At 46.5% G+C, this 24,146-nt stretch overlaps 1 protein-coding gene across 1 annotated transcript in view; it reads left to right on the top strand.

The window, feature by feature from the left end:
• Nucleotides 1-11,159: 11,159 nt before the first annotated feature.
• Nucleotides 11,160-24,146, top strand: part of LOC310827802 (tumor necrosis factor receptor superfamily member 16-like) — a 48,676-nt gene continuing 35,689 nt past the window's right edge. Inside the window, exon 1 of the mRNA XM_083704264.1 lies at nucleotides 11,160-12,040. Coding sequence (XP_083560390.1) covers nucleotides 11,942-12,040 — 99 coding nt within the window. The 5' untranslated portion in view covers nucleotides 11,160-11,941. The remainder of the gene's footprint in view (nucleotides 12,041-24,146) is intronic.

Here is a 24,146-nt window from a genome sequence, read left to right as displayed (position 1 = left end):
CTCGCAGGGAGGGAACTGCCAAAAGGCCCTCGGAGCTGGACCTCAGTGTCTGGGCAGAACGATGGGGGTGGAGACGCTCCTTCAGGTACGCAGGGCCAAGGCTGTTTAGGGCTTGAAAGGTCAGCACCAACACTTTGAATTGTGCTTGGAAACATACTGGGAGCCAATGTGGGTCTTTCAAGACTGGTGTTATGTGGTCCCGGCGGCCGCTCCCAGTCACCAGTCTAGCTGCCGCATTCTGGATTAGTTGTAGTTTCCAGGTCACCTTCAAAGGTAGCCCCACGTAGAACGCATGGCAGTAGTCTAAGCGGGAGATAACCAGAGCATGCACCACTCTGGCATGACAGTCTGCGGGCAGGTAGGGTCTCATCCTGCATACCAGATGGAGCTGATAAACACTGCCCTGGACACAGAATTGACCTGCCCCTCCATGGACAGCTGTGAGTCCAAAATGACTCCCAGGCTGCACATCTGGCCCTTCAGGGGCACAGTTACCCCATTCTGGACCAGGGAGTCCTTCACACCCGTCTACCCCGTCTCCCAACAACATTCTCTCCGCCTTGTCAGGATTCATCCTCAAGTCCCAGGAAGCTTGTGTGTAGCAACGACAGTGTTAAGGACCCTTGTGTGTGCCTCTTGTTTTCCATGTTACTTTGGTGGTCCACCCTAATCCCCAAATACCTGATTCTCCTGTTTTGCAGACCTGCTCTGATTTTGCAGGGGCCGCCAGCTGGGTGTGTGTATTTGCATGGTTGCACTCTGAACGCGGCTTCATCCCCCAAAAAGTTCTCAGGTGATGGGGAACCTGCTTCAAAGCCTGAAGAACCAGTTGCCTCCCGGGGGTCACCACAAATTGACGATGAGCGTTCTGCAAACTCAGCAGTTGGGGCTGGAGAAAATTGTCGCGGATCTTGTAAGAGACAGGTGCCTGCTCTGGCCAAATCTTATTTTGGGATTTAGGGCGGGGGTGGGTAACCTCCCAGGAGGACCACATGTCAGAGGTGGGCGGGGCCAAAAGGAAAAAGTAGGTGGAGCACCAGATATGACTCTTCCCTTTGTATGGCAGGCTTTGTTATGGCTACCCGAAAGCTAAGCCTCTTAAGACCACAACCACATCACCACTCTGGTTAACAACAATCCTATTATTCTGGGTAGATTACAGAAGGGCCATGCAATAAATAGGGAAATCCAAACTTTATCAGTGGTATTCTGGTTTTTTAAAAAACAGCATTTTTAGAGCTGGTTATTTTACTAAATGCATGTGTGCTTCCTGAAGAAATCCCGGAGCCTGGATGGCCAACTGTCATGGATACTTTGGTTGAGATCCCTCCTTCATGGCCGGGGGTTGGTCTAGATGACCATTGAGGTCCCTTTCCACTGTACAATTCTATGATTCTGTGAAACGCAGCCCTGGATGGTGGCTCACTTACAAAGGCAGATTCTGTACTTGTGGCCAATATCAAGCAGAAGACATATTCCCCTGTCTGCTAATCTGCCCTAATACAGTGATCCAAGAGAGATTTCTGAAATCTTTGTTGACACACAGAAGGAATACCTTGGTAGAAACAGCACAGTTCTTTTTCTTGGGTGAAACAGGTGGCTTTGTGAGGAAGTGCCTGAAATATACTCAGAGTCGCAAAGTGATTTCATGCTCTTTATTCAGCTCATAGTGGTGAGGAGGAATGAATGAATGTCCCCTCAAAGTATCTGCTTTATATACATTATTTACACAATGGGCTGCACATGATTGGCTAATTCTGGAATTCTACTGTAAGCCAATCAGGTTGTGGATTCACTTCTATCTGGAGCATGATTGGGTGGTTCCTGCCAACCAATCATACTGCTGCATTGTTCTAAGACCAATCAGACTGCTGCATTCTGAATCCTATTGTTCTCGGACCAATCAGACTGCTGCCTTTTGGATCCTATTCAATTCAGTACATTACAGTGCCTCTCCTTGCAAAGGCTGCAAAGAAGATTAGAGATAGATACATAGCGTTGCTGCAAAGTGTTTCAGAGGATCATAGCACTGCAAAGTTGGAAGGGACCCAGAGTCTCATCGGGTCCAACCCACTACACTGCAGGAATCGCAGCGAAAGTTTTTGTGACTCTGGGGTTTAATGTGAAGTCATGTTAAGCGGGAAGCATATGAGGTGCTAGGGAATGTGACTATTCTGGATCCAATTCTGGATCCACACGTCCTTCCACAGTGGGGACATTGGTTTCCAGGTGGGAGTTGACCACGGTGTGGATTTGCCAAGCGTGCCTTCCTCTTAGCACGTTTCTCCCTTGCGTCCTGAGTTCGAGTGTCTTCAAAGCCCATGACACCTTCGGTCAAGGCTGTTCTCCAACTGGAGCACTCGCAGGCCAGTGTTTCCCAATTGTTGGTGTTTATACTGCATTTTTTCAGATTTGCCTTGAGAGAGTCTTTAAACCTCTCTTGTTGACCACCAGCATTACGCTTTCCATTTTTAAGTTTGGAATACAGTAGATCCTTTGGAAGACGATCATCAGGCACCCGCACAACATGACCAGTCCAACGAAGTTGATGTTGAAGAATCATTGCTTCAACACTGGTGATCTTTGCTTCTTCCAGTACACTGGTACAGTCATACCTCAGGTTACAGAAGCTTCAGGTTGTGTTTTTTCAGCTTACGGACCCAGAAGTACCGGGTTACTTCCAGGTTCCGGGGTTGTGCATGTGCAGAAGCGCTAAACCACGCTATGCGCAGAAGTACCGAATCGCAACCTGCGCATGCGGAGACGCAACACTGCGGGTTGCGAATGTGCATCCCACACGGATCACGTTCGCAACCCGAGTGTCCACTGTATTAGTTTGCCTGTCTTCCCAAGTGCTGTGTAACATTTTTTGGAGACACCATTGATGGCATCTTTTGAGGAGCTGGAGGTGGCGTTTATAAGTGGTCCATGTTTCACAAGCACACAGTAAGGTTGGTATAGCACAACAAGCATTTTGGTTTCTCTGCGAATGTCTCGGTCCTCAAACACTCACCTAAGGCCTCTCCGAGATTTGGGGTTTAACATTAAGGACAATCAAAAAGACCGGCAGAGAGGAATTGAGAGAGAATTAAGAGCCTCGGATGTGAGATCTCCAGGCTAAACAGTATATTGAGACTGATGGACATTTCTTGGGGACTGAAACCGGGAAAAGGGTGGGTGGAACCTGGGAATCCAAAGGGTATATAATTATAATTTGTGCTGTTTTTATTTGGTTCTGCTATTTTTATGGAAATTGGGAAAGTCGTGGAAGGGAAATTTTGGTCGACTTTAGGAAAAATATTTAAGAATGAATAATGAGGTATAAGTATTGATGTTGAAATTTGGATAAGTCAAAATTGGTTTTTAAAACGGTCTAAATTAAATGACAATAAGGTTTGCAAAATAAATTGAGGAAATGGAAGAAAGAAGAAAAGTAAAATAACAATATGTTAGAATAAATTATTAAGTTAAACTGGAGAAATAAGTTAAGCACTTGCTGAGCTGATAATTTAAATTGGAATACAAGAAGGCGAGGTGTGAGGAGGTCTGAGAAACAAGTTAAAAGAAAATAAGTAATTGAAATTTTATGTGTTTTTAAACTGTTTTTAAGTTTTGGGTTTTTGTTATTTTTTGTCTATTTTTGTTTTTGTGTGGTTTTTGAAAATGCTAATAAATATTCATTAAAAAAAAACAACACTCACCCAAGAAGGGAGACAGAATTGCCATCCTCTCACTCTTCCTATCAGCCCTAGCCCAGTTGTTATTGATTTCAGAGAGGCTAACTTTGATCGAGGCTGAGAAGCCCAGAGCCCGCAGTTCAAAACAATTAAAACCAGAAAGGAGATTGGGACACCCCCACTGCTTGGGTTTATTGCAAGGAGGGGAAGGGAGGGGGAGAGGGGAGGACATAAACTTGCCCTGGCCCCAGGGAGCTGACCTAACAGGTCTTTCTTTTCCATCCCTTGATCTCTGGAAACCCCCCCCCCCGGCCCCTTCCCCCCAGTCCAGGAAGGGCCTTGTCTGCATACATCCCTCCTGACAAAAGCGACAGCGGGATGCAGAGTCAATAACCATTTTTACAAGCTGACTGTGAATGTAGAGATACTGTTGAAAGGGGTGGGGGTTGGGGTGGGAAGATGGCATTGGCAAGAGAAAAAGAGGGGTTTTTTTGGGGGGGGACGTCTGCCAAAATTGTATATGGCGTGCTATCGGGTTTTTCTGGAAAAATAATAATAATAATAATAATAATAATAATAATAATAATAATAATAATAATAATGAAGTTTTTAATGTTTGATGTTTTTAGTATTCTGTTGGGTGCTTCCCAGAGTGGCTGGGGAAACCCAGCCAGATGGGCAGGGTATAAATAATATATTATTATTATTATTATTATTATTATTACGGTGATTCCAACTTTTCATTTCCTTTTTCCCACAACTGAGACCTTTTTCACTGTTTCTAAGCAAAGGTTCATCCCTTTATGATACAGGAAATTGTGTTCTTTTCAAGAAGAAAAAAGTTATAATATTAATATTATTAATAATAATTTATTATTTATACCCCGCCCATCTGGCTGGGTTTCCCCAGCCACTCTGGGCGGCTTCCAACAAAGTATTAAAATACAGTAGTCTGTTAAACATTGAAAGCTTCCCTAAACAGGGCTGCCTTCAGATGTCTTCTAAAAGTCTGGTAGTTGTTTTTCTCTTTGACATCTGGTGGGAGGGTGTTCCATAGGGCGGGTGCCACTAACCAAGAAGGCCCTCTGCCTGGTTCCCTGTAACTTGGCTTCGTGCAGGGTGGGAACCGCCAGAAGGCCCTCGGAGCTGGACCTCAGTGTCCGGGCAGAACGATGGAGGTGGAGACGCTCCTTCAGGTATACTGGACTGAGGCCTTTTAGGACTTTAAAGGTCAGCACCAACCGCTTTTCACAATGCTGTTCTCCGCAAGTGCCATTGAAATGAATGGAGCTGCGCTGAGCCACTGCTGCACTCCCACTCATCGCAAAGGGCAAGGAGAGATCCCCGTGACGGATCTCTGCCATCAGTTCTCCCCACTTTGCGGAGAAATCCGTCACCTGCCTATTTTTAACCTGGTTTGCCGAAACGCAACATTTCTCCAATGGAAATTGGGACGGCCAAATGGTCAGGGGTTCCTTTACCTTTACCTGGGAAGACAGCAAACTAATACAGCGGACACTCGGGTTGCGAACATGATCTGTGCGGGATGCACGTTCACAACTCGCAGCGTTCGCAACCCACAACGGCACATCTGTGTACGCGCGGGTTGCTATTCGGTGCTTTTGCGCATGTGCAAAGCATGACTGAGCGCTTTGCGCATGTGCGACCCCTGGAACCCAGAAGTAACCCATTCCGGTACTTCTGGATTTCGGTGGGTCTGTAAGCTGAAAAAACACAACCTGAAGCGTCTCTAACCTGAGGTATGACTATACCAGTGTACTGGAAGAAGCGAAGATCACCAGTGTGGAAGCAAGGGTTGCGGCGCTCATCTCGCTTTACTGGCCAAGGGAGCCGGCGTACAGCTTCCGGGTCATGTGGCCAGCATGCCTAAGCCGCTTCTGGCGAACCAGAGCAGCACATGGAAACACCGTTTACCTATTTATCTACTTGCACTTTGACGTGCTTTCGAACTGCTGGGTTGGCAGGAGCAGGGACCGAGCAACGGGAGCTCACCCCGTCGCGGGTATTCGAACCGGCAACCTTCTGATTGGCAAGTTCTAGGCTCTGTGGTTTAACCCACAGCGCCACCCGCGTCCCTTTCCCCTCCCCTACGCCCCTTTAAATTTCAATACATCCATTGAAAACTTTTATTTCTTCCACAGACCGCTGTCAATCTTGTGATTTTATTCTGCCCCTAGTAAAACCTGCTCTTTGCGTTTCGCTGTCTTCCTGGGGTCTCGAACCCTCCACGGTTTCAGAGATTATTCAGCGCTGCTGCGTTTTAATTTTGCAAGCTGTTTTGTGCGCCTCCAGGGAAAGAGGGGCAAGATTATTATTTATTTTTTTAAAGAGAACGTCTTCGTGGCCAAGCACCGAGCGAGAAAACAAAGCGCCGTCTTCGATTCTCCTTATTGGCTTGCTTAAGTGATGAATCGCTTTCCCACGGAGATGCCTCGAAGCGATTAGCAATTAAAAAAAAAGAACGCCGAAAATTAAAAACACGCACATCAGCAATAAAAGCAAGCAGCAGTTTCAAACCCAGTACAAATACTGGCTGCGATTAAAATCTCCCTGGTTGGGAAAAAGGAAGGTGCCCTAGAGGCGACGAACTGTCTACAACATTGAGAAGTCGGTCTCACTGATCAGAGGGCCTTACTCCCAGGAAAGCAGGTATATTGGGTTGCAGGCTTGCAATGCCTGCTCTTGAAAAACCCCACTTACCTGGGAGTTAAGTCCCTCTGGATTCAATAGGACTGACTCACTTCTTTCTCCATCGCAGGGGGTTGGAATAGATGATCGCGGGGTACCCCTTCCATCCCTACATTTCTATGATTTGATTGCACTGTAAGGCTGCGCTCCAATACTGACTTACTTAGGAGCAAGCCCCATTGAACTCAGTCGGATAGACTTCTGAGTAGACCATTATCGGATGACATGGAAAGGCAATCCTACCCCTTCTCCAGGGAGCTTGCTTCTGAGTAGGCTTCCTGAGAATCAGGCCCCATAGAGCAGGGGTAGGCAACCTAAGGCCCGGGGGCCAGATCCGGCCCAATCGCCTTCTGTCTTTTTTTAAAAAATATTTTTGATTGAATGATTTTATGTTACAAAAAAACATTACAACCATACAGTGGTACCTCGGGTTACATACGCTTCAGGTTACAAACGCTTCAGGTTACAGACTCTGCTAACCCAGAAATAGTGCTTCAGGTTAAGAACTTTGCTTCAGGATGAGAACAGAAATCGTGCTCCGGCAGCACAGCAGCAGCAAGAGGCCCCATTAGCTAAAGTGGTGGTTCAGGTTAAGAATAGTTTCAGGTTAAGAACGGACCTCCGGAACAAATTAAGTACTTAACCTGAGGTACCACTGTACTACCACAAAATATAATTGAGAATTGAAAATTACATACATCAATATTTGTTATTTACCATCTTATCTCCTGCCAAACATTCCATACAAAGCACACACACGCAAAATAATAATAATAATGATGATAATAATAATGAAAATAAATATTTTCCCCCTTTTATCTTACACCACTTCTCAATCCTGCCCGCAGACGGTCCGGGAATCAGTGTGTTTTTACATGAGTAGAATATGTCCTTTTATTTAAAATGCATCCCTGGGTTATTTGTGGGGCATAGGAATTCATTCATATTTCCCCCCAAAATTATAGTCCGGCCCCCCACAAGGTCTGAGGGACCGGCTCCCTGCTGAAAAAGTTTGCTGACCCCTGCCATAGAGCTTGGTGAGGTTTACTTAGGAGTAGGCAGATTGTACTGCGAGTGGCGCACAAACACATACACACACGCCTTTGGAAAGCAGCCATCGCTCTAATTTGTTAACACCTCTTAATAACTGTGCCATCTTCAAAGAGATTTAAAACACAGAATCATAAATCTAGCAGAAGAGAGGCAAATTCGGCTCCTGATGTTTTTGGCTTTCTTTGTTGTTGTTGTTTAGTCGTATCCGACTCTGTGACCCCCTGGACCAGATCACGCCAGGCACTCCTGTCTTCCACTGCCTCCCGCAGTTTGGTCAAACTCATGCTGGTAGCTTTGAGAACACTGTCCAACCATCTCGTCCTCTGCCGTCCCCTTCTCCTTGTGCCCTCCATCTTTCCCAACATCAGGGTCTTTTCCAGGGAGTCTTCTCACGAGGTGGCCAAAGTATTGGAGACTCAGCTTCAGTATCTATCCTGCCAGTGAGCACTCAGGGCTGATTTACTTCAGAATGGAGAGGTTTGATCTTCTTGCAGTCCATGGGACTCTCTCCTCCAGCACCATAATTCAAAAGCATCCATTCTTCCGCGATCAGCCTGCTTTATGGTCCAGCTCTCACTTCCAGACATCACTACTGGGGAAACCATAGCTTTAACTATACGGACCTTTGTTGGCAAGGTGATGTCTCTGCTTTTTAAGATGCTGTCTAGGTTAGTCATTGCTTTTCTCCCAAGAAGCAGGCATCTTTTAATTTTGTGGCTGCTGTCACCGTCTGCATTGATCATGGAGCCCAAGAAAATAAAATCTCTCACTGCCTCCATTTCATCCCCTTCTATTTGCCAGGAGGTGATGGGACCAGTGGCCATGATCTTCATTTTTTTGATGTTGAGCTTCAAACCATATTTTGCGCTTTCCTCTTTCACCCTCAGAATTGCAGAGTTGGAAGGGACTTTTTTCTAAAAAAAAATGTTTAGGGCATGTATCCCCAAACTCGGCCCTCCAGATATTTTGGGACTACAATTCCCATCATCCCTGACCACTGGTCCTATTGGCTACGGATGATGGGAGTTGTAGTCCCAAAACAGCTAGAGGGCTGAGTTTGGGGATGCCTGGTTTAGGGGTACTCTCATTTTCCTACTCATATGGAAATACTGCCCCTCAATGAGGCCAGATTTAGATTCACAAAATGTTTTGGGGTATGCGTAACCCCAGAAAAAAAGCACTGCTTTTGCCCACCGTGGGGCTCAAACACACAACCCTGAGATTAAGAGCACTTTACATTAACCCAGTAATCTTCACTGCTGCTACTATTGCCTCTCACGGCGATGAACACATTTCTACGTCAATAAATTTAAATAAAATCCTACTGGGGGCCACCACAGGAACGGCCCTGCTCCTAATAGATGGACAGGGAACCCACATCAGTCCGAGGGCTGCATTTTTCTTCTGGGGTCCAGAAGTAAAACCGGGAACAGCAACAAATGTGCTTACCTTTGTACAGTAGGCTGGTTTCTCCCTGTTTCCTTCGTCTAGGTACACAAGAGGTGCTGTCAGAGTTCAAGGACATATTCAGACAAGGAAAAACACCCAAGGAGGTTGTGCGGAGGACGACTGGCAAGGGAGGTGGCCTGGAGACAGTCCCAAGGGCCACAGAGATAATTATGGAGGGCCACATTTGGAAACCCCCCTCCCAACCTGAGGTTCCTCACCTCTGCGGTAGATGGAAACATAGGAATCGGTTTTAAAATGCATCAAGGAAAGTTGGTCCATCTAGGGGTGATAATGCCTGCACTGGCTGGCAGCTGCTGTTCCAGACATTCTGTACTGCTCCCTCGCACTTTTTGCATTTGTACATCTGTTATTTTTATCGTATTGATTTGAACTTCAATAAAAAGTGTGTGTGTGTGTGTGTGTGTGGAGGGCAGGGAGAAAGAGGACAGAAGATGAGAGAGAGAGAGAGAGAGAGAGAGAGAGAGAAGAAAGTCAAGCAGGGCCTACGGAACTCCCTGCCACAGGAGGCAGTGATGGCTGCCAAGTGGTTTCCTTAAGTTCTGATGGAACCTCCAGTTTAGAGGCAGTGGTGCTGTGGGTTAAACCACTGAGCCTAGGACTTGCCGATCAGAAGGTCGGCGTTTCGAATCCCCGCGACCGGGTGAGCTCCCGTTGCTCGGTCCCTGCTCCTGCCAACCTAGCAGTTCGAAAGCACGTCAAAGTGCAAGTAGATAAATAGGTACCACTCCAGTGGGAAGGGAAACGGCATTTCTGTGCACTGCTCTGGTTCGCCAGAAGCGGCTTAGTCATGCTGGCACATGACCCGGAAGCTGTACGCTGGCTCCCTCAGCCAATAAAGCGAGATGAGCGCCCCAGCCCCAGAGTCGGCCATGACTGGACCTAATGGTCAGGGGTCCCTTTACCTTTACCTGCATTCCTAAGTCCTTGGGGGCAGGGGTGCCAGGTGAATGCACACTATCTGAGTGGCAATGCCCATCAACTGTGGCCATCAAATGTGGGCCCCCTCAAATATTTTATTGGGGAGGCCCCTTGGCCCCTCGGAGTTGGCTCCTAGGCTTGGGGTATTTGGCCACTGAGAGAACAGGATGCTGAGTTTCCTCATGGGCATGGGGGGGCAGACCCACAAACATTACTGAAAAGCATTGAAAGTACTCAATTATCAACAACTTTGGCGGCTCCCCTCCCGGTTGTGGGCTCAGTGGCAGAAAACCTGTTTTCCAGGGCCGGATTTAGGTTTGATGAGGCCCTAAGTCACTGAAGGTAAAGGGGGCCTTTATAAAGTTTTTGATTTGAGTTTCTACTGAAATGAGGCCGCATTTTAATGTTGTATTTTAATCTTGTTTTAAAGTTGTATTTCAATTAATTGTTTTTATACCTGGTGTCAGCCGCCCTGAGCCCGGTCTTGGTTGGGGAGGGCAGGGTATAGATAACATTTATTATTATTATTATTAGTCCAGCTGTCTTTTGTCAACAACAAATTGTGACTGCTTTTTTGTCTTGAATATATGCTATACAGTGGTACCTCGGGTTAAGTACTTAATTCGTTCCGGAGGTCCGTTCTTAACCTGAAAATGTTTTCTTAACCTGAAGCACCACTTTAGCTAATGGGGCCTCCTGCTGCCGCTGTGCCGTCTGAACAAACTGTGGGAGGCAGTGGAAGACAGGAGTGCCTGGCGTGCTCTGGTCCAGGGGTCATGAAGAGTCGGACACAACTAAACAACTACAACAACAATTTATGGACCTAACACAACACAAAACACTCTTGCTGTATGTAGGTTTTATTATAATTGTTTTTTTATGTTATATTTTGGAAATGTGCATCCAGGTTTTCTCCCCTTTAATTTTTTTGAGGGCCCCCAAGAGAGTGGGGCCCTAAGCTATAGCTTGTTTAGCTTATAGTAAATACGGCACTGCTGCTTTCACACACATATTGATGGAACCTCCCGTTTAGAGGCAGTCTACCTGCATCCCTACGTTCTTGAAGGATGCTGGCCTAGAAGCGCAATTGCCCTGATCCTGAAGTGCTGTCCTTATGTTTCCTGAGGTTTTAAAAAATTATAATAATTTAGGGAGGTGGGAGAGAAAGGAAGGAAGGAAGGAAGAGAGAGGCAGGAGGGGGAAAAGAGGGAGGAGAAGGAGGCGAGACCGGGCGCGCCCACCTCTGGGAGGAGACGGGCGAGTCAGCCGCCAGGGAGCGCATGTTGGGGAAGAGGCGCGTCCCCGGCCGTTGCAGCAGCTGCTCGCGAGGAGGAGGCGGAGAAGGAGAAGAAGAAGAAGCAGGAGCCGGGAAGGAAGCAGAGAGGAACCCCACTCGCAGCCTCGCCAGCCCCGGGCGAACTTTTCCACGGTGCCAGAGAGATCCGGGGAAGGAAAATACTGCGCAACGCCCAGCGAGGGATCCAGCGAGCGGCTCTGCGCCCTTTTGTCTCTCCTCCTTTTTTTTGCAAAACTGCAAACCCTTCCTCCTCGGGGAAGAAAGAGGCTCGGCTCCTCCTGCGCGCGCCGACGCCTCTGGAGCAACATCTGGAGCGACTTTCCGGGCCCTCCAGATGCCAAACGCAGCTCCGCACTCGCTCTCCCCAGGGGCCGCTTCGTTTTAGCAGTTGGGTTGCCTTTTTTTTTTTAATCGGGAGAGAGAGAGAGAAAGAAAGAAAGAAAGAAAGAAAGAAAGAAAGAAAGAAAGAAAGAAAGAAAGAAAGAAAGAAAGAAAGAAAGAAAGAAAGAAAGAAAGAGGGACAGGAAGGGACAAATCTGTACTCCTCTTTGGGGAGAAAAGTGTGCCCAGTTTCCCTGCGATTGCAGAGCGCGCTCTCTACCCAAATTTTTGGACCGCGAGAAGCGCTTGGTGGTTGGTAACTGTTAAGTAGTGGGCGGGAGGGGGCTCTGTATTTATTTATTTGTTTATTTATCCCCCCCCCCGGCAAAAAAAAAAACCCTTCAAGAAAAGAGAGGTTGTGCATTCGGATCGAAGCATTCCTGGCTTGCATTAAAAAAGAAAAAAGAAATATATATATAATTGAGGGGCGTGCAAGATGCATTTCCAAGGAGGAGACTCTGGTGAAACGGACGTGAATGTGACCAGAGCCACCCTTACCTGCCTTCTTCTGCTACTCCAATCCCTCCCTGCTCAGGTGAGTCTTGCCTTTGTCTTCCTATTACTAACGCAGCTTTCGTCTTCCACGCGGTTCCTGCGTTGTTGCAAGCGGGGGTTGGGCTGGATGATCCTTGGGTGCTCCTTTGCCGCTTCGCAATTCTAGGATCCTGCTCTCTTCTCCCTCGGAGCTTATTCCCTCCCCCCCAAAAAAAATTAATTCCGTGCCATTTCGACCCGGGAAACTGGAAACTTGGATATTTGGGGGGCGGAGATCTCTGCGCGCCCTTCGCTCCTTGGAAAACAACCACCTCTTGGATTTGAAAGTTGCGCGTCGATCTCTCCAAAGGAAATGAGCGGAGACTTGCGCGCTTTCTCGGGAGTAAGTCGCGCTCTTCCAAGGATCTCCGTCTTCAAGAAAGGGCGTGGCTGGGGTGTGTCCGGACAGGGACTTGACGATGAGTTTAAATTTGGCTGGTGCAGTTGGTCCCTTGGGTTTTTATATATATATATATTTGTGTGTCTGTGGGCGTTTGTTTAAAGTGCACGAGTTTGGAGGAATAGTTTTTTGGAGCAGCAGCGCGCTAGAGTGCCTCTGAGCATAAAGAGTGCCTCTGAGCATAAATAAGAGCGCGTTGCTCTCAGCCTGGAGTAGCGCGCATCAAACGCCTCACCTGACGCCCATAACTGGGGCTGGGTGTTTAAAATGCGAGAGTACTGCTTAATCTCTCTAATCGCATAAAATTTATGTACTGCTTGATTGTTGAAAAAATAATCTCAAAGCTGTTTACAAAAAAACCCTCCAAAAAAGCAGCAACAGTAATTTAAAGCTAAAGTATAACAATAGACTAAAAACAGATGAGGGGAAAAAACAAATTCTGATTGGTGGCATTCATTTCCCTAGCACTTACTGTGCAGATTTTGTTTTGCCATCCACCAAGTTATTTTGTATTGTTTTAGTATTATTTATTAAGAAGAAGAAGAGTTTGGATTTGATATCCCGCATTTCACTCCCATTCAGGAGTCTCAAAGCGGCTAACATTCTCCTTTCCCTTCCTCCCCCACAACAAACACTCTGATTACAGTGGTACCTCGGGTTACATACGCTTCAGGTTACAGACTCCGCTAACCCAGAAATAGTGCTTCAGGTTAAGAACTTTGCTTCAGGATGAGAACAGAAATCGTGCTCCGGCGGCAGGAGGAGGCCCCATTAGCTAAAGTGGTGCTTCAGGTTAAGAACAGTTTCGGGTTAAGAACGGACCTCCGGAATGAATTAAGTACTTAACCTGAGGTATCACTGTAGATATATATATACCACCCTTCTTCAAAAGATATCACAAGATTTAAAAAAAGGGGAGGGCAAAGTACAACAGCCCTGTGAGGCGGGCCAGGCTTGCAGCTGGCTCTGAAGCTTGGGCAAATAATTTCACTGCCCCACACCTTCTGGAAAAAGGGCGATACTGTAAGGTCTCAGCTCTCCAGAACTGCTTGAATTCTTCAGAACTGCTGGCTTCTAAAGGACTTGTCACCAGTTGGAGGAGTCGGAGAGTTAGAGTGCTAAAAACACATTCACCAGACTCTTTACTTGAGATCTCAAAATATAAAATAGTTGCCCTTTAAATTACCCAGTCAGCTTTGCTTTTGGGGGTGATGGGAAGTAAAAGAGGGGCCCTTCCTTTTCTCTGTCCCCACTTTTGCATAGATGAGGCTGTTTCGCAGGCATTGCGTGGGGATGTGTGTTCGAGAAGGAACAGAGATTTACCTCTGGAAGGCGTTTTTGCTGTGCATTTTGCAGTTTTTATGTTGTGATTTTGCGTCGTGAACCTCCCTGAGATCCGCGGACGAAGGGTGGCATGCAAATTTAATGCATAATAATAATAATATTTCGTATGCAATGTGGTTAATGCATTTCTAGGTATGATTGCTCCTGGTGCTTTTTAGTGACAGCAAACGCAAGGAGCCGAAATTTCGGCCCTTGACAGAAAGGTCTACAATTGCACAAACTCTGCACTCATACGATTCTGTGCAGTTCTACGATTCCCCAGTAAAACGGGGAAGGGCTAGGGGGGAAACAAGATCAAGAGTTCGAATTCCCAACTTCACCTTGGACTTCCAGCTCGCTGCAGCTCAGACTTGGTTCGCCTGTTGTGAAATGTGAACAGCAGTGGCCTACCTCACAGGGTTATTGTGAGACTCGAGGCTGCAATTTTATTTACGCTTAACCTAGCCGTAAAGCCCATTCGTGGGGCTTTAGTTCTGCAGTGATATTTAGGGGGTTGTGCTACGGATTAAATAGCATGTTAAAGTCCTAAGCATTCTTTTTGGGAGCAAATCCTGTCGTTTCTTCTCTGTATATGTGATTGAAATCGGTCTGTACAAGTGTATGAGCATCAAGGAATCTGGGGCAAAGAGCCTGCAATCTTTTCAGCTGCCCAGTATCTTCGGCTCGCCTTCGTCTTACTTATTGGTTAATTGGTTATAGCAGGCACATCCAACTCACAAGATTATTATTATTATTATTATTATTTATTTGTACCCCACCCATCTGGCTGGGTTTCCCCAGCCACTCTGGGCGGCTTCCAACAAAGATTAAAAATACAATAAAACATCAAACTTTTAAAAACTTCCCTAAACAGGGCTGCCTTCAGACGTCTTCTAAAAGTCAGAGAGTTGTTTATTTCCTTGACATCTGATGGGAGGGCGCCACCACCAAGAAGGCCCTGTGCCTAGTTCCCTGTAACTGCATTTCTCGCAGGGAGGGAACCGCCAGAAGGCCCTCGGACCTGGACCTCAGTGTCCGGGCAAAACGATGGGGAGACTATGATCTATATAAATCTGTATTTAAAAAATGGCAGTGACCTACCCAGAGTGGTGGAGCTTTTTTTGAGGGGGGTGGAGGGTGGATACATTCATTCCACATCTTCTTTAATCACGAGATCAACCGCAATCTCCAGGGAATCTACCTGTCAACCAGTTGGGTTATAGTACCGTATTTTTCGCTCCATAAGACACACCTGATCATAAGACACACTTAGTTTTTAAAGGAGGAAAACAAGGGGAAAAAATATTCTGAACGAAACAGTGGATGTTTGATTTTTGTGGTTCATGTGTGGCAGCCTCCTTTATTGCTAGAGTCCCTTATCTCCCCTCCCGATCACTTGCCGATCAGCTGCTCAGCGGCTTTGTTTCAACACCCCCTTCCCTCTTTCTAAAAATAAAGAGCACGATCTGCTTTTCGCCCCTGGACAATTTGGCTCCAGGGACCACGCATTTACTTCATAAGACGCACAGACATTTCCCCTTACTTTTTAGGAGGAAAAAAGTGTGTCGTATGGAGCAAAAAATACAGTATTTCACGCAGTAATGGCTCTTGACAGCAGTGTTACGAACTCATATACCGTATATAAGCTAGGTGCCAAATGGCCCCTTAAACCAAGGTTTGCAGTCGCCAAAATGGAAGGTCCAATTGCCATTTTGGGGCAAGACAGCTCTCAGCTCTTCTTTTTCAAAGGATGGACTGACAGTGATTGATCTCAGTTAAACATCTGGCTCAGTTCTTTATTTATATCTTTATTGTCATTGTCCCATACAGAACAATGAAATTGAAAAATCTACATAAGTCATTCAAAAACCCCTAAAAACTCTGAAACCCCATTTTAAAATACAGTGGTACCTCGGGTTACATACGCTTCAGGTTACAGACTCCGCTAACCCAGAAATAGTGCTTCAGGTTAAGAACTTTGCTTCAGGATAAGAACAGAAATCTTGCTCCGGCGGCGCAGCAGCAGCAGGAGGCCCCATTAGCTAAAGTGGTGCTTCAAGTTAAGAACAGTTTCAGGTTAAGTACAGATCAAATACAACCGATGGAATTCTACAGGATGTGGCATTAGGGTTTGAAAACATCCAAGGATACCCAGATGGAGGAGACATCAGTTACCATCCTGTCTCCCAGGCATCTTGACTCGGCCGAGAGCCAGGTTCAAAAGGCGCCTGGCGAATTTCGAACCCAGTGCTGGACTACATGGGCCGCTGGCCTGGTCCGGCAGGAAATGAGAAGGGAGATGAGGGAAGAATGACGCAGTTATGACCATTCTTTATCCCATGTGTTTGGTGCCATAGTTAGGTAAAAGACACATAAGTCTCTGCTTCCTAGGAGCTTACAGTGTAAACGGTAATGGAAGAACAGGCGTGACGAAGGAGGGGTTTTTCTTAGAACTGCAGTGGTACCTTGGTTCTCAAACGCCCAAAACCCGGTAGTAAATGTTCCAGTTTTCTTTTCTTTTTTTAAAGATATTTATTAAAGTTTTCAATATTAATACAGTAAAAATCAAAAAGAAAAAATAACAAAAATACAAAAATAAAAATAATTAAAAACACACAAAGTTTCCATAACTTATTTTCCATTAACTTATTTCCCAGACCTCCTCATACCTCCCTTTTTTGTATTCCAATTCAGATTGTTAGTTCAGCAAATCCTTATCAATAAGTTTTAACCTGCTTCTAAACCTTTTTTTCCATATTCTCTAAAAATATTACAGCTGGAAACCACTTAATTTCTATCCGACATCGTTCTAACATTCATTAATTTTACAATATTTCTGTAAATAGTCTTTAAATTTCTTCCAGTCTTCTTCCGCCGACTCTTCTCCCTGGTCTCGGATTCTGCCGGTCATTTCTGCCAGTCCCATATAGTCCATCACCTTCATCTGCCATTCATCCAGAGTGGGTAGATCCTGTGTCTTCCAGTACTTTGCAATGAGTATTCTTGCTGCTGTTGTAGCATACATAAAGAAAGTTCTATCCTTCTTTGACACCAGTTGGCCGACCATGCCCAGGAGAAAGGCCTCTGGTTTCTGTAAATGTTCCAGTTTTCAAACGTTTTTCGGAAACCGAACATCCGATGTGGCTGTTGGCTATTGTTTCCAGGGCGCCTGCACCAATCAGAGGCTGCACCTTGGCTTTTGAACATTTCGGAAGTCAAACGGACTTTCGGAACGGTTTAAGTTTGGCACTTTTGTTTTTGCTATTTATTTTGCCCTTTTGTTTTTGAGGATTTTTCAGTTAATTTGTTTTTGTGACTGTGTGGAACCCAGTTCAGCTACCGACTGATTGATTGTGTAACTTTGGAAATGGATTAAAAAACAACCCCATCCAAACAATGACTATTATCAGTGCAGGTCCGAAAAAATATAAATTTTTATTTTTATCATCTACAATACTGTCTTATTTATTTTATAGTACAGTACATTGACTCTTGCTTTCGTTTTATAGATCAGTGGTCTCGTTAGATAGTAAAATCCATGTGAAATTGCTGTTTCAGGGGTTGTTTTTAAAAGTCTGGAACGGATTAATCCGCTTTGCATTACTTCCTATGGGAAAGCGCGCCTTGGTTTTGGAACGCTTTGGTTTTGGAACAGACTTCCGGAACGGATTAAGTTTGAGAACCAAGGTACCACTGTAGCAAAGTTGGCTGAGGTTATTTTATTAACTCCACTTGATCTCTCTGAAGATCTTCCAGCTTTGACAAGGGTGCATTTAGTAGCGCCAGGTTTTTAGCAAACACAGAGAGCTGTGTTAGGCCGCAGATACAAGACCTTGAACGTGTGGAGCCAAGTCTGCTGGTGTTTCTTTGACGCTGGCTAGCTGCCTCTGCTTTTGCTCAGGGCTACAAGCCTCTGTGAGGTATAGGACTGTGGACTTTGCCTCAGGGTGTTTTCCCTTAAATGGCTCTGGAGAGATATTTGGAATTTTTGAGGGCGATGTGATCTAAATCTTCCCTCAAGCGCTTATTAAGCAGTACAAAAGACGGGGGAATGTGAATTTTAGTGAAACATGATGGGGGAGTACGGAAATACCCACAATTTAAGGGAAACCAAACATTGCCTCCCATTGATGTTAATTTACAGGCAAACACACAACATTTAAAGCATTAAACTGTATTTTGCTTGTTGGGTTTGGGTCTGTACTTTGTGAAGGAGGGTCCCCGAGAAAATAGATTTAAAAAGGCTATTAAACTTCAACTTCGTAGGGCACAATCGAAAGGCGAGTTCAGTTACAAAAGTCCCACTGAAGTGAATGGGGACTGAGAATAATCGCATTCATGTGAATGAGACTTGTGCCCCCAATAGTGTTTGTGAATCCAGGGGGTTAACTCCAGTAAGTACAAATCTGTTTTCCCTAAAATTGTGGGGTTTTTCTTTCTAAGTATTATTCATGTGAAAATCTGTGGTCAATCAAGGCTTGAAGACAGGCGTGTCTGGGCTGTGGGGCTGACTTTTCTCAGAAGTAACACAGAGCAGGTCCCAGATTTTCCTTACCGCTGTTTAGATTGTAAAAACGTGGAGTTTTGAACCTGGAACAGATGTGAAATAATCTAGGATGCCATTTTCATCTCTTGCAATGTTCTTAAACTAGGATAATTTCATGCCTAAATAATAATACTAATACTACTAATAAAAAAAATAAATTATTTATACCCCGCCCTCCCCAGCCAAGGCCGGGCTCAGGGCGGCTAACAAGCAATAATAAAAACAAGTTGAATGGATACAACTTAAAAACAAGATTAAAATACAACATCAAAACACTGAAACATTAAAATGCAGCCTCATCACAGGAGGAGAAAGGAAAAAAGAAAGAGGGGGAGGGAATCAAATTGACAGAATAGGTTGCATTTATGATTTTCTGAAGTGCCAATATGGCGTGGCAGGCGGCGGAATCCAATCCTTTGTCTACTCAGAAGTAAGCCCCCGTGGGTTCAATGGGGCTTACTCCTAGGTAACTATCCTGTGTAGGACTGCAGCCTGTCTCATGCAATGCATGGAATAATCTTTTTGCATGCATGCAGGTTGGCCGGAGGAGAAACTGCCTCTGAGCATGCGCAGAGAGATATTTCCTTACCAGAACCAACTTCCTATGCCTGTTTTTGATTATTCCATGCACCAGGAATTCTGTGTGCATGAGCCCTTGTGGGTTTGCATCCTGCATAATTCTTTGCCATGGCTTCTAAAGGCAGAAATAATTATGCAAAGGACAAAGAAATAAAAAAACAACCACAATGCAGTCACTGCAGATTTTTCCGTTGTCGTCTTTCGTTTTTAAAATGTGGAATACACAGAGGCCACATTAGGCAGGTCTTTTGCACACAGAGAATATGAAAGACGAAAGATGACTCTTGGGTTGGGTACACACCGTACAATTAAAGCAGAAACTTCTCTCCCCTGGGAACTGTAGTTTAAAGGCGCTGGGAATTGTAGTTCTAATTTAGGGCACTGCCTGAAGCTGTTGCCTCACTTTGCCTAATGGCAGAGCTGGCCGTATTGCTGAGCAGTAAAGAGAGTCAACTTCTATGTGTCCGATGGTCAGGCATGCTAGAGGTTTCGCCGTCTGCGCTAGGTCAACCTGAGCTGCAATTGCAGGGGGTTGGGCTAGATGACCTTTGGGTCCCTTTCAACTAGGTATCCCAAAAAGTTATTGAAGAGGCACCAAATGCCTAGTTCTTAGGGTCCGTGTAAGGCTAGCATGCCCTGCATCAGGTGAAATGGGCTGCCGTCCACGATAATGAATTTATTAGCCTTTTGCATGGGACACTTCTTAATAATAATAATAATAATAATAATAATAATAATAATAATAATAATAATTTATTTATACCCCACCCATCTGTCTGGGTTTCCCCAGCCACTCTGGGCGGCTTCCAACAAAATATTAAAATACAGTGGTCTGTTAAAAGCTTCCCTAAACAGGGCTGCCTTCAGATGTCTTCTAAAAGTCTGGTAGTTGTTCTTCTCTTTCACATCTGATGGGAGGGTGTTCCACAGGGCAGGCGCCACCACTGAGAAGGCCCTTTGCCTGGTTCCCTGTAACTTGGCTTCTCGCAATGAGGGAACCGCCAGAAGGCCCTCACAGCTGGACCTCCGTGTCCAGGCAGAACGATGGGGGTGGAGACGCTTCTTCAGGTATACTGGGCTGAGGCCGTTTAGGGCTTTAAAGGTCAGCACCAACACTTTGAATTGTGCTCGGAAACATACTGGGAGTCAGTGTAGGTCTTTCAAGACTGGTGTTATGCGGTCCTGCAGCTGCTCCCAGTCACCAGTCTAGCTGCCGCATTCTGGATTAGTTGTAGTTTCTGGGTCACCTTCAAAGGTAGCCCCACGTAGAGCGCATGGCAGTAGTCCAAGCGGGAGATAACCAGAGCATGCACCACTCTGGCAAGACAGTCTGTGGGCAGGGAGGGTCTCATCCTGCGCACCAGATGGAGCTGGTAGACAGCCACCCTGGACACAGAACTGACCTGCGCCTCCATGGACAGCTGTGAGTCCAGAATGACTCCCAGGCTGCGCACCTGGTCCTTCAGGGGCACAGTTACCCCATTTAGGACCAGGGAGTCCTCCACACCTGCCCACCTCCAGTCCCCCCAAAACAGTACTTCTGTCTTGTCAGGATTCAACCTCAATTAGCCGCCATCCATCCTCCAACCACCTCCAGGCACTCACACAGGATACCGGTACTTCTTCTACCGGTATTTTCCACGCATTGTGGGCTAACCTCAGTGGCAGAAAACCTGCTTTCACACGCAAAGCGTCCCTTTTTCCGGAACCAGTGTTTCCAAGTTTTTTTGGGGGGGAAAAGGATCAGTAAGTGTGCTATGTGCCCGAGACCCTGGAGGGCAGCTGCCAGTCATCATAGAGTTGGAAGGGACCCCAAGGGTCACCTAGTCCAAAGCAGGAATCTTTTGCCCAACGTAGGACTCGAATTCACCACCCTGAGGTTAAGCATCTCAAGATCTGATGACTGAGCTATCTCCATTCAGCGCAGGCAGCGCTGATGGACAAATAGTCTGAACTGGGATAAAACAGCGTATTATGAGACTGGGGTATGTCTTTTGTGGATTTTATCGCGGCTTTGGAATCTGAGGTCTGAACAGGGAAATGAGCCTTTTCCTTAGGAGCCATTTTTCTTATCAAGATGGCCCCTCGGGGAACAAGATACCAAGATAAAGAGATCATGGAAGGGGCAATAATGGTGGGGTTTTTTAGGCCCAAAGGGCAAGAGATAAGCAGTTCGGGTGATCCAGATTGCAATTCCTGCTGCTGCTTTATGCTTAAAAAACAATTCTTGAGTTAAAAGAGAGATTATGAGGAGTCGCCACGTACAGTTTGGAATCTGTGGGTGAGGCAGCCTCACTGAGGACTAGAGCGGGGTCAGCAAACTTTTTCATCAAGGGGCCGGTCCACTGTCCCTCAGATCTTGTGGGGGGCCGGACTATATTTTGAAAAATATAAATACAGTGGTACCTGTTTCCGGAGCCCCGTTTGCAACCTGAAAGGAACGCAACCTGTGTATGTGCACGCGCGGGTCACGATTTGCCGCTTTGCAAATTCCTGGAGGAGGAATGCACTCTGCACGCGCTCAGGAGCGCATCTCGGCACCGCCCACTCACCAGCGTTGTTGACTAGCAGCTGGCCCGACCCTGTGGAGCTCCCAGGTGGCGTGCATCATGCGCTGCGGCACGTCGTCCGAGGTCATGCACACAGAGCGCCGTGCAACTTGCCCTCCAGCTGCTCCAGCGCGGCCGCCGAGCGTGCCACCAGTACAGCACTGAGCCAGGGGCAGCAGGCGCGCCAAGCTCTGTGACGCACCTATCACGATGCCCATGGTGCTGTTGGGATGCGTTCAGGGAGACGGGGGCATTTCGCCGGCCCCCAGCTGGCTCCAGCCACCAGCCGTTCAAGTCCTCAACTCTCCGGAGCAGGAGAAAACAAGCTTGTTCCCTCTCCAGTGCGACAGCCCTTGAGATATTTGAAGATGGCTCTCACATGTATCTCCTCTCACTCTCCTCTTTCACCAGGCTAAACATTCCCAGCTCCTTCAACTGTTCCTCATCAGGCTTGCTTTCCCGACCCTCAATCATAGAATCATAGAGTTGGAAGAGACCACAAGGGCCATCGAGTCCAACCCCCTGCCAAGCAGGAAACACCATCAGAGCACTCCTGACATATGGTTGTCAAGCCTCTGCTTAAAGACCTCCAAAGAAGGAGACTCCACCACACGCCTTGGCAGCAAATTCCACTGTCGAACAGCTCTTACTGTCAGGAAGTTCTTCCTAATGTTTAGGTGGAATCTTCTTTCTTGTAGTTTGGAACCATTGCTCCGTGTCCGCTTCTCTGGAGCAGCAGAAAACAACCTTTCTCCCTCCTCTATGTGACATCCTTTTATATATTTGAACATGGCTATCATATCACCCCTTAACCTCCTCTTCTCCGGGATAAACATGCCCAGCTCCCTTAGCCGTTCCTCATAAGGCATCATTTCCAGGCCTTTGACCATTTTGGTTGCCCTCCTCTGGACACGTTCCAGTTTGTCAGTGTCCTTCTTGAACTGTGGTGCCCAGAACTGGACACAGTACTCCAGGTGAGGTCTGACCATAGCAGAATACAGTGGCACTATTACTTCCCTTGATCTAGATGCTATACTCCTATTGATGCAGCCCAGAATTGCATTGGCTTTTTTAGCTGCCACGTCACACTGTTGGCTCATGTCAAGTTTGTGGTCAACCAAGACTCCTAGATCCTTTTCACATGTACTGCTCTCAAGCCAGGTGTCACCCATCTTGTATTTGTGCCTCTCATTTTTTTTTTGCCCAAGTGCAGTACTTTACATTTCTCCCTGTTAAAATTAATCTTGTTTGTTTTGGCCCAGTTTCTCTAATCTGTCAAGGTCGTTTTGAAGTGTGATCATCTCAGCCACTTTCCTCTGCACACCTTCCAGCTTGTCAACATCCTTCTTAAATTGTGGTACCCAGTATTCCAGGTGTGTCCTCACCAAGCTAGAATAGAGTGGTACTATGACTTTGCTTCGTTGACCTGGAACAGGGGTCAGCAAACTTTTTCAGCAGGGGGCCGGTCCACTGTCCCTCAGACCTTGTGGGGGGCTAGACTATATTTTTTTGGGGGGGGGAAACAAATGAACGAATTTCTATGCCCCACAAATAACTCAGAGATGCATTTTAAATAAAAGGACACATTCTACTTCATGTAAAAACACACTGATTCCTGGACCGTCCGCGGGCTGGATTGAGAAGGCGATTGGGCCGGATCTGACCCCCGGGCCTTAGTTTGCCTACCCATGACCTGGAAGCTAGAGTTGATGCAGCCTAGAATAAAGATAAAGGAAAAGGGACCCCTGACCATTAGGTGCAGTCGTGACCGACTCTGGGGTTGCGCGCTCATCCTGCTCTATAGGTTGAGGGAGCTAGCGTTTGTTCGCAGACAGCTTCCAGGTCATGTGGCCAGCATGACTAAGCCACTTCTGGCGAACCATAGCAGCGCAGGGAAACGCCGTTTACTTTCCCGCCAGAGCGGTACCTATTTATCTACTTGCACTTTGACATGCTTTCGAACTGCTAGGTTGGCAGGAGCAGGGACCGAGCAACGGGAGCTCACCCTGTCACGTGGATTTGAACCGCCGATCTTCTGATTGGCAAGTCCTAGGCTCTGTGGTTTAACCCACAGCGACACCTGCGTCCCTTTTAGCCTAGAATAGCACCAGCCTTTTTTGCTGCTGCATCACACTGTGGGCTCATGTTCGGCTTGCGGTCCACCAAGACCCCTAGATCCTATTCACAAATACTGTCGTCTCCTCCATCTTCTTAGATGCTGACGGCTGCAGCAACACATCCCTGCATCTCAGCCAAGATGCTCTCAAAAGCTTTCGCTTTCACTAAGGTTCCGGTTGATGTGATGAAAGAGATCATAGCGCAAGTCGTGACTCAGTGACGGCCCATCTTTTCTGGCACCTTCAGGTACGGCTTGGGAAAACCCCTGCCTGAACCCCCTGCCAGCTGCTGCCAGCCAGTGTAGACAATATTGAGGTCGCTGGACCAATGGTCTGACTCTGATTTGTGCAGTTCTGAGGCTGAGGCCTGGTTCAAATTAAGCACCGACGATGGTTCTCATGTCAGAAGAGAGGCAGCTAAAGCCGTGTGTCCCTCCGTTCACTATTTCCAGCAAATTTCACGTCAGGGCTAATGTGAAACACATTTCCCCTGGTCTGGTATTAACATTTTTTCCCAGGCAGCCCCTGTAATTACGCGGTCAGACCGTATAAAAGCTGCCTTTATCCCTTGTACTTCCTGGGGAAGCTAATTA

Source organism: Podarcis gaigeae (genome assembly GCF_964106915.1).
Source record: "Podarcis gaigeae genome assembly, chromosome: 12".
NCBI lineage: Eukaryota > Metazoa > Chordata > Lepidosauria > Squamata > Lacertidae > Podarcis > Podarcis gaigeae.
The sequence above is the reverse complement of the archived record's forward strand: the minus strand, read 5'-3'. Positions and strand labels throughout refer to the sequence as shown.